Source organism: Jaculus jaculus, chromosome X, assembly GCF_020740685.1.
Source record: "Jaculus jaculus isolate mJacJac1 chromosome X, mJacJac1.mat.Y.cur, whole genome shotgun sequence".
Lineage (NCBI taxonomy): Eukaryota > Metazoa > Chordata > Mammalia > Rodentia > Dipodidae > Jaculus > Jaculus jaculus.
Genome location: NC_059125.1, coordinates 64,855,432 through 64,866,265, shown reverse-complemented (window position 1 = coordinate 64,866,265; position 10,834 = coordinate 64,855,432). Strand labels below are relative to the sequence as shown.

At 40.4% G+C, this 10,834-nt stretch overlaps 1 protein-coding gene and 1 non-coding gene across 2 annotated transcripts; both read left to right on the top strand.

Moving 5' to 3' along the window:
* Positions 1-6,506: 6,506 nt before the first annotated feature.
* On the top strand, positions 6,507-6,639 carry LOC123456990. Its single transcript, XR_006634842.1, has one exon. It is a non-coding gene; the product is annotated as a small nucleolar RNA SNORA76 (small nucleolar RNA).
* A 3,395-nt stretch (positions 6,640-10,034) lies between these two features.
* Positions 10,035-10,519, top strand: LOC123456700 (small ubiquitin-related modifier 2-like). The gene has a single exon (XM_045140793.1). It carries the CDS (start codon positions 10,050-10,052, stop codon positions 10,335-10,337), a length of 288 nt encoding a protein of 95 aa, XP_044996728.1. The 5' UTR covers positions 10,035-10,049; the 3' UTR covers positions 10,338-10,519.
* Positions 10,520-10,834: the final 315 nt, after the last annotated feature.

Sequence of the window (10,834 nt, the reverse complement as noted above, 5' to 3'; positions counted from 1 at the left end):
CTAAGGGAGGATACCCATATGGTTTCTGGTCCTTCAAGGTCATCTGAGCTAAGGTGAGTACATCAATCAGGGAGACGTCAGGCCTTCAAGGCTTTTTAATCTTAGGGACAGCTATTAACTCTTTAGTTCCCTCTAGTTTTCAGGGAGTCATTAACCCTACAGTTCAGACTGTGGAAGGATAAAACTGATTGGTGAGAACTGGGAATGAGTGGGACATTATAGGGGTGGGCTGCATGGGCAGAAACAAGGGTGACATCACTTCCTGCTGGGAAGTGGAGTAGATTTCTTGGGGTGTCCTGTGCAGTCCTGTGGAAGTTGGATGCCCAGGGGCTGAAATTCAGTCCCCATGAAGAATTCAATGACTCACTGTGAAAGCGTGTATTCTGTCTTGGAGGAATTCAGTGAGGCATCTGAGTATGCAAGGACCAAAAGAGAGGGTGAACATTATCATAATCAGGGGAATTAAGTACATGTCAGACAAGATAGGTTTAACTTGAAGGGAGTAGAGCTGTGGGATTTCTTAACTTATACCAATCAATATCTTAGTTGGTCATAGAGAGATGTCAGGTCACTTCAGATAAATATGATTGGCCACTAAAAAGGTGTAGCAGGGCTGGAGGGGTGGCTTAGTGGTTAAGATGTTTTCCTGCAAAGCCAAAGGACCCATGTTCGATTCCCCAGGACCTACATTAGCCAGATGCACAAAGGGGTACATGTGTCTGGAGTTTGTTTGCAGTGGCTGGAGGCCCTGGCGTGCCCATTCTCTCCCTCTCTCCCTCCCTCTCTCTCTCTTTCTCTCTGTCTCTCTGTCTCTCTCCCTCTTTCTCTGTCAAATAAATAAAAATAAAAATTTTAAAAAAGTGTAGCAGACAGCTTCAGGTTTGCTGAGATGAACTTCCAGACCAGGCACAATTATGGAGGAATGGATATTTATTGAAGCTTATAGATCCAAGGGATATTCCATAATGGCAGAAGAAGCTGGCCTGCTTTTACAGGACCACAGAGAAGCAAAAGACAAAAGCCACCCAGCACAGAACACTTCAAGAACTCCAGCTAGGCACACTTTGCATATCTTTAAATTGAAATCTCAAACCCACCACCACACCTTAAGATCCACCCAGTGACACTGCCTCTAGCCAGGTGGCTATAGATGCAAACTATAGACTAATAAAACATGAATATGTTGGGGGCCATCTATTCAAACTACCACAAAAGACTAATAATATTATTGACTCTGGACTGGTAACATTTACTTCGCCACAATCGGTGTAGTCCATCATTGAAGTTTTAGTCACACAGGTGTGGCTTTTGAGAGTTTCAGCTGTTGGTTTCCCATTTGCCAAGCTTTACTTTGTAATTTGTATAGATAGTAGGCTATTATGAACAGGCAAGGAGGCAACGCTTCAGGAGAGTGATATTTATCAGAGCCATTAGGAAAGAAAAAACCTAGATTATGTCAAATCTGTTAGCCATTACAATCTGATTATCCATGCATGAATTTTCCTGCATGTGGCATGACATTTACAGGTGACATGAACATTATATTTAAGGGTGAAAAATAATAATGATATGGGTGATAGGTAAGGAAGAAGAAATTGTTAACTTGGATGGGAAGTTAATTAGAATTTGTGGAAACATAAATATTTGGTTTAGGTAACTAGGAAGTATAAGAGATTAGTATTGAAGCAATATTTGAAATGTCTTAAATTATTTTAAATTTAAGTATGATAGAGATTAAGAAGATATGCATCTGAAGTTCATTTGCAGTGCCCTGGCACACCCATTCTCTCTCTCTCTTTTTCTCTCTCTCTGCCTCTGTCTCTGACTCAAATAAATAAATAAAATATATTTTTTAAGCCAGGCATGATGGTGCACACCTTTAATCTCAGCACTTGGAAGGCAGAGGTAGGAGAATCACCATAATCGCCATGAGTTCAAGGCCATCCTAAGACTACATAGTGAATTCCAGGTCAGCCTGAGCTAAAGTGAGACACTCTAAAAACAACCAAAATTACATATACATATATATTTAAAAACAAACCTATTAGGCTGGAGAGATGGCTTAGCAGTTAAGACACTTGCACATGCAAAGCCAAAGGACCTAGGTTCAACTCCTCAGTACCCGCATAAGCCAGATACACAAGGGGGCACATGCATCTGTAGTACATTTGCGGTGGCTGGAGGACTTGGCTCCCCCATTCTCTCTCTCCCCCCCTCTCTCTATACCTGCCTATTTCTGTATATATCAAATAAACAATAAAAATAAACTGAAAAGAAACTGGGCTGGGGAAATGGCTTAGCAGTTAAGGTGTTTGCCTATGAAGCCAGAGGACCCAGGTTTAATTCCCCAGGACTCACATAAGCCAGATGCATACAGGCACATGCATCTGGAATTCATTTGCATGGCTAGAGGCCCTGGCATGCCTTTTCTTTCTCTCTCTCCTTGCAAATAAATAAATAATTTTTAAAAAGAAGCCTATTGTTGTAAACAGGTGTCCTATGTAACAAAATAAAAGCTTAGTTTTGATTTTTTTTCATGTCACATTTTGATAGATTTTAAACAAATAGACAAAGCTAGTTAAAATAGCTTGATCTTGTTAACCTTGACACTAATATGGGAAACTAAGGTGTACAGAACTGGCATCAGAGATGGAGTGGAGGATCAGTCCTTTTACATTAATGTAAGTCCAGGAGAATCTCTTCCAAAGTCTAAAAAAAATGGTTAATTAGTAGAGAGATATCTGTAGCTGTGTTATGGAATAAAGAAGAAACACAAGATAATTTTAGTACTGGCCAGAAGCTGTAATACAAACTATGGCCTTGAAACAATACAAAACTACAGTCAGTACAAAAGACTACATAGTGTGGGACATAACCAATATAAAAGCTTATTACAATACAAGACATAACTTTGGGCCAGGGGCCTTTAAATTTTATTTTATCATAACATGAGGTATGGTGCTAAAAATAAATTTGTCACCTTATCATAGAGAATTATTTGAGCTATGTAAACAATTAAGGCCAGAAAAATACAGAGAAATAACTTTTTAGAAGGTAGGCACACCTTATTCTTTAAATGTGTAATAGTTATAAGTACAGACAGAGCATGTCAAGTAAGACAGCATAAGGTTTTGGCATTTGTATTTGGTAACATCATTGATTAGTTTAGATGACTGTGTGGGTACCAAATACCCAGGGAAGGTTGGAAGCAGGGCCACAGAGTTTAAAATCATTTATTTTAGATGAAGACTATTGTTTGAGCATGGGGGTGTACCCTGAGATAGAGAATATGTCGTAAGAGTTAATTTAGTTATGAGCAATAAACTTGAGATAGCATAAATGAAACAGTTATGTACCTTTTTGATGATACATAAAAGAGCAGAATTTGGTCTTTATTGAACTAAAACAGATGAACTCTAATACAACCTTTTACAAATCTGTTTTTATTTATTTATTATTTATTTTAATTTTTTAAGTTTATTTATTTGCAAAGAGAGAGAGAGAATGGGCATGCCAGGGCCTCTAACCACTGCAAATGAACTCCAGATTCATGTGCCCCCTTGTGCATCTGGATTACATGGGACCTGGAGAATCGAACCTGGTCCTTAGGCTTCACAGGCAAGCACCTTAACTGCTAAGCCATTTCTCCAGCCCTACAAATCTGTTTTTAAAGAGAAAATACCACTAACAATCAATGTTTTTAGATTAAGTAAAATAGGATTTATTTTTGAAATTTTAACATTTTTAGCATGAGTTCCTCATCTTGGAAAATTAAACATAAATAAGTGAACTTTTACCTTAAGAATTAGTTTCAGGGCTGGAGAGATGGCTTAGTGGTTAAGCGCTTGCCTGTGAAGCCTAAGGACCCTGGTTCGAGGCTCAGTTCCCCAGGTCCCACGTTAGCCAGATGCACAAGGGGGCGCACGCGTCTGGAGTTCGTTTGCAGAGGCTGGAAGCCCTGGCGCGCCCATTCTCTCTCTCTCCCTCTATCTGTCTTTCTCTCTGTGTCTGTCGCTCTCAAATAAATAAATAAAAAATTAAAAAAAAAAAAGAATTAGTTTCAGCCAGGAGTGGTGGCGCACACATTTAATCCCAGCATTTAGGAGGCAGAGGTAGGAGGATCGCCTTTAGTTCGAGGCTACCCTGAGACTACATAGTGAATTTCAGGTCAGCCTGAGCTAGAGTGAGACCCTATCTCAAAAAAAAAAAAAAAGCAAAAACACAAAAAGAATTAGTTTCCCCAATAGTTAGAATATTTTTTTATCTGTCTCCTTGTCAGCTAACGGTTCCTAGAAAACAGCAGAGACTATGTGGAGAAGGTGTAATCAGGAGTATCTAGATTAACAGATGTCTTCTCGTTTTTTAGGTCTGCCTAAAGACCATCTTTTGTTATTTAGTCTTACTGCTTACATCCTCATACCTTTTAACACTTGTATTGACCATTTAAATATCTTTCTTTTTTGTTTTTTGTTTGTTTTTTTGAGGTAGGGTTTCTGCTCTAGCCCAGGCTAACCTAGAATTCACTATGTAGTCTCAGCCTCGAATTTACGACGATCCTCCAACCTCTGCCTTCCAAATGCTGGAATTAAAGGCATGTGCCACCAAGCCTGGCTTAAATATTTTTCTTTCTTTCTTTCTTTTTGTTTTTTCAAGGTAGGGTTTCACTCTAGCTCAGGCTGACCTGGAATTCACTACGTAGTCTCAGGGTGGCCTTGAACTCATCATGATCCTCCTACCTCTGCCTCCTAAGTGCTGGGATTAAAGGCGTTGCATCACCACACCCAGCCTTATTAAACAAATATTTTTCTAATGGAAAAACATATAAGAGTAGAGTAAATGGGGAGGTAATAGGATGGAGAATGGAATTTCAAAGGGGAAAGTGTGGGGAGGGGGGTATTTTTTTATAATCATGAAAAATGCTAATAAAATTTTTTAAAAAAATTTTAAAAATAGACAAAAAAAGAGTAGAATAAGTAAGAAATCTTCTGTTGTAAACAGAGGCGCAGATGTTTTATCAAAGAAAATGAAGATTTTATCCATTAGAAAATATCTAAATTTGGGCTGGAGAGATGGCTCAGCGGTTAAGCGCTTGCCTGTGAAGCCTAAGGACCCAGGTTCGAGGCTTGATTCCCCAGGACCCACGTTAGCCAGATGCACAAGGGGGCGCACGCATCTGGAGTTTGTTTGCAGTGGCTGGAAGCCCTGGCGCGCCCATTCTCTCTCTCTCTCTCTTTCTCTGTCTGTTTCCCTCTGTTGCTCTCAAATAAGTAAATAAAAATATTAAAAAAAAAAGAAAACATCTAAATTTGCCAGGCGTGGTGAACGTCTTTAATCCCAGCACTTGAGAGGCAGAGGTAGGAGGATCATGGTGAGTTCAAGGCCACCCTGAGACTACGTAGTGAATTCCAGGTCAGCCTGGGCTAGAGTGAGACCCTACCTTGAAAAAACACACAAAAAAAAAATAAAGAAAGAAAGGAAACATAAATTTAGCGTTTGGAAATAATTCAGTCATATTTTGTTGCTTGGCTAATTATAAATAAATTGTCTGGATTCTGATTGTCTGTCTTCCCATTTCCTTGGGTCATCATTCCCCCTAGGCGCCCCACCTTTTTTTAAATATTCAGAAGTTCAGTTATATTAATTTCATATTTTTCACTTTTATTTTACATTTAGATAAGGTTTAGATAAACAAAGAAAAACTCATTAAAAGTGAATCTTGGCCAGGTGTGATGGCATACATCTTTAATCCCAACACTTGGGAGGAAGAGGTAGGAGAATTGCCATGAGTTCAAGGCCACCCTGAGAGTACATAGTGAACCCCAGGTCAGCCTGGGCTAGAGTGAGACCCTAACTGGATAAAAACAAACAAACAAACAAAATCTTGATTTTGTTAAATATTCAGGCTATTATTTTTTTGTTGTTTGGTTGGTTGTCAGAGTTTAGCAGTAGGAAATATAGGTATAGCTCAATTTTTTTTTTTTTTTTTTGGTTTTTCGAGGTAGGGTCTCACTCTAGCCCAGGCTGACCTGGAATTCACTATGGAGTCTCAGGGTGGCCTTGAACTCACAGCGATCCTCCTACCTCTGCCTCCCGAGTGCTGGGATTAAAGGCGTGCGCCACCACTCCCGGCTATAGCTCAATTTTTGATTTGAGATATAGCAATATAAGTAAATTGATTAACTTATTACAAAGAGTAAACTCTGAATTATATGAACAAATAAGATGAGAAAACATATGGAAAATGAAAACCTTTAAGTTAACCCATTTTATCACGGGCAACTTAAACCTTTTTCAGTTTAAGTCCCACAACCTTTATTTATTTATTTGTTTTGATTTTTTGAGGAAGGGTCTCACTCTGGCTCAGGCTGACCTGGAATTAACTATGTCATCTCTGGGTGTCCTCCAACTCACGGTGATTCTCCTACCTCTGCTTCCCAAGTGCTGGGATTAAAGGTGTGCACCACCACGCCCAGCTTCGCAACCTTTTTTAATAAAAATAAATTTGCGCGCTGCCTTTGAGTCCCCGCCGCGCCTGCACGTGGCTGCGGGGGTCTAGCTGCGGCGTTCCTGGGCCTGGAGGGGGCCAGGCGGTGTTCACTCAAGGCTAAAGTGCCCAGGGCGCTTTCCCCTTCCACAACATGTCCGCTGCCCTGGGTGATTTCCAACCCAACTGGGATATGCGATCAGGTTGGAAGTTGGATTGGACAGGAGCTGCATACTTACTTGAAAGAGAAAGAGGCACATGGAGAATGGACGCGCCAGGGCCTTTGGTCTACAAACTCACTCCAGATGCATTCGCCACCTTGGGTACTGGGGAATCAAACCTAGGCTCCTTGACTTTTGCAAGCGCCTTAACCATTAAGCCACCCCAGCCCAAACATAACTTGAAACCAAGTGTATGGGCAGTGACTCAGGTCTGTAATTAACCACCCTTGGCAGGCAGTTTGTGGGAACCCTGATGGAAAAGGAGGGGAAAGGCTGACCATGTGCTCAGTGGTCGAGTGATGCCCTGATGGGTTTCCATCACCAGTACATGTACGAAATCCATTTGGATAAGCTACCTAAATTAATGTTTGATTAACTGCAGGTTGTTAAACATTACATTAGACTTAAATACAGGTTTTTAGCTAAATAAATAAATAAAATTGGTTGCTGGAGGATTGGTTTAGCGGTTAAGGCATTTGCCTGCAAAGCCAAAGGACCCAGGTTCGATTCCCAGAACCCATGTTAGCCAGGTGTACAAGGGGGTGCACGCGTTTGCAATGGCTGGAGGCCCTGGCATGCCCATTCCCTCCCTTACCCCCTCTCTCTTAATCTCTGTCAAATAAATATTAAAAATACTTGGGGGGTTCAAGGTAGGGTTTCACTCTAGCCCAGGCTGACCTGGGATTCACTATGTAGTCTCAGGGTAGCCTCAAACTCATGGAAATCCTCCTACTTCAGCCTCCCGAGTGCTGGATACCGGGCCCACAACCTTTTTGGTCACTTTCATATCCTTTTAATAGCATACCTTACAAAAATCTTTTACCCTATAAAGTCTGATCTAAAAACATATCACTTTCTGTAGAAACAGGATTAGAATTTAGTATACAAATATGTCTATTGCTGCAGTAAGTATGAATAAGCATGTTGTCAAAAACATAGAGGTTAATTATTTTAAATATATTGTAAACCTGGTTTTAATAATTTAATATCATCTTAAAATATATAAGCATCAGAACATTTAATGACCATAAGCATTGAAACAATTAATGACCATCAATTTAGTCATACATAAGGACAGACTACATGAAACATAGAACACATGACACGGTTGGCCAACATTAGACATGACAACATGAAACATGGATAGACATCCTGTTGCAGTCAGGTTTGCATTGCTGGTAGAAATCACCCAACCAAGAGCAGCTTGTGGGAAAAAGAGGTTTATTTTGGCTTACAGGCTCAAGGGGAAGCTCCACGATGGCTGGAGAAAACGATGGTCTGAGCAGAGGGTGGACATCAGCCCCTGGCCAACATAAGGTGGACAACAGAAACAGGAGAGTGTGCCAAACACTGGCAAGGGGAAACTGGCTATAACACCCATAAGCCCGCCCCCAAAAATACACCACCTCAAGGAGGCTTTAATTTCCAATCGCCATCAGCAGGGGGGTGGGGACTAGCATTCAGAATACCTAAATTTATGGGGGAACACCTGAATCAAACCACCACACATCCCTTTCAAGATTTTAGTTATGTTTTATTTTATTTATTATTTTTTATTTTTTATTTTTTATTTTTATTTATTTATTTTTGTTTTTTTGAGGTAGGGTTTCACTCTAGCCATTGCTGACTGGGAATTCACTGTGTAGTCTCGGTCTGGCCTAGAATTCATGGCAAACCTACTTCTGCCTCCTGAGTGCTGGGATTAAAGGCATGCACCACCACTTCCAGCTTTTAGTTATGTTTTAAGTTGGTGAGGATTTAGGACTTAATCTTAACAGAGCAACAGCCAGTGGTTTGAATTTAAAGTTGAAATTTTTTCTTTGGTGGCTTGTAATGAAAAGAAGTGGGGCAGGAAAAGAAAGGAAAACACCCTAGAAGCTGTATAGTGATTTTTAACTTTTAGTAAGGCGAGAAAAATTAGATATCCATATGTATTAGAAGTTAACGAGGCCCAGTAAAGACAGGAGTATCTTTAAGAAGGCAGAGTTTGTCTTTGATTTAGTAAGATCCTTGAATTTGATGTGAGAGGGAGAGACCCTGGCAAGTTATGGCCAGCTGACAGAACTGTGTGTGAGAGATAGAGTTTTAAAAATGGCAAAAGCAGTGGAGGGGAACCTTGCACCATTTGCTGTGGCATTTGTCATGCCATGTCATCAGAGAAAGTTACCAGTGAAAACGTTGAAATTTGAGCTGGGCATGGTGGCACACACCTTTAATCCCAGCACTTGGGAGGCAGAGGTAGAAGAATCTCTGAGAGTTTGAGGCCACCCTGAGACTCCATAGTGAATTCCAGGTCAGCCTGGCCTAGAGTGAGACCCTACCTCAAAAAATGAAAATTAAAAAAAAAGAAAATGTTAAAATTCCATCTCTATCACACCTTCCAAGGCTCAGGGTCCATTGCAGAAGAGGTGACGGAAAGAATGTAAGAACCAAAGGAAGGGCAGGACTCCTTACAACGTGCTCCTCCAGACACAAAATGGCCTGGATATCCATGACCTCATAGTGCCTGACACTACCTACACAAGAACATCATAATCAGAGGTAAAAGATCATGACATCAAAATAAAAGAGAAACTGATTGAGAGGAGGAGGGGATATGATAGAGAGTGGAATTTCAAACGGGAAAGTTGGGAGAGGGAGGGAATTACCATGGGATATTGTTTACAATCATGGAAGTTGTTAATTATGAAAAATTAAAAATTAAAAAGAGAGTCCTCACCTTGACCAGAAGCTCTGTATGATATTTTGTTGTTGTTATTGTTGTTTTTGTTTTTCAAGGTAGGGTCTTGATATAGTCCAGGCTGACCTGGAATTCACTATGTAGCCTCAGCGTGGCCTCGAACTCATGGTGATCCTCCTACTTCTGCCTCTAGAGTGCTGGAATTAAAGGTATGCACCACCAAAAAAAAAAAAGAAGAAGAAGAAGAAAGAAGGAAGGAAGGAAGGAAGGAAGGAAGGAAGGAAAGAGAGAGAGAGAAAGAGAGAGAGAGAGAGAAAGAGAGAAAAAAAAGAAAAAGTTGAAATACAAAGTACAAAATTTAGGTTGGTCACTATTTCAAGAATATTGTGGCCAGGTGGCGCATGCATCTCGATTTTGTTTTCAGTGGCTGGAGGCTCTGGTTTGCCATTTTCTCTCTTTCTGCCTCTTTCTCTCTCTGTCTGTCGCTCTCAAATAAATAAATAAAATTAGAAAGATTTAATATATAAAAAAAGAATATTGCTCTCCCTCGTCCAGCGCTGCCGCCTCCTTCTCCTGCCGCTCCTGGTGCTGCTTGTGTGTTCCTTCGGTGCGGACCTGGTACCTCTTTTGTGAAGCGGCTACTGAGGAGGCCCCGGTGCTCACCATGGCCAACGAGAAACCCAAGGAAGGAGTCAAGACTGAGAACAACGATCATATTAATGTGAAGGTTGCGGGGCAGGATGGTTCTGTGGTGCAGTTTAAGATTAAGAGGCATACACCACTTAGTAAACTAATGAAAGCCTATTGTGAACGACAGGGTTTGTCAATGAGGGAGATCAGATTCCGATTTGACGGGCAGCCAATCAATCAAACAGACACACCTGCACAGTTGGAAATGGAAGATGAAGATACAATTGATGTGTTCCAGCAACAGACAGGAGGTGTCTACTAAAAAGGGAACCTGCTACTTTACTCCAGGATTTTGTTATAGACCAAGAATACATTCTCAGTTAGAAAACTGCAATTTGGTTCCACCACATCCTGACTACTACAGTATAGTTGTCTCTATTCTTTCATTATCCCCTTCCCTATTCCTTTATTGTACATAAAGTAACTGGTGTATGTGCACAAGCATATTGCGCTTTTCTTTTTCTTTTTAAACTAAATGGCCAATGTTTTGGTTGACATCAGATGGAGATGACATGGGGGAAAGTACTGGCTCTGTGAAAATACCCCCTCTCTCCATTCATGGCATGCTCATTCAGCTCTTATCTTTATATTCCAGTAAGTTATTTTGCTCTCATTGTTTTAACAAAAAAAAAATATATATATATATATATAAAGTCCTTACATACCTTGTTTGATTGGAGAATTTTAATGCTTTTCATTTATCATTGTAAAACCAAGGACAATTTTATAACTTTTTGTACATAGCTGTTACATGTAGGG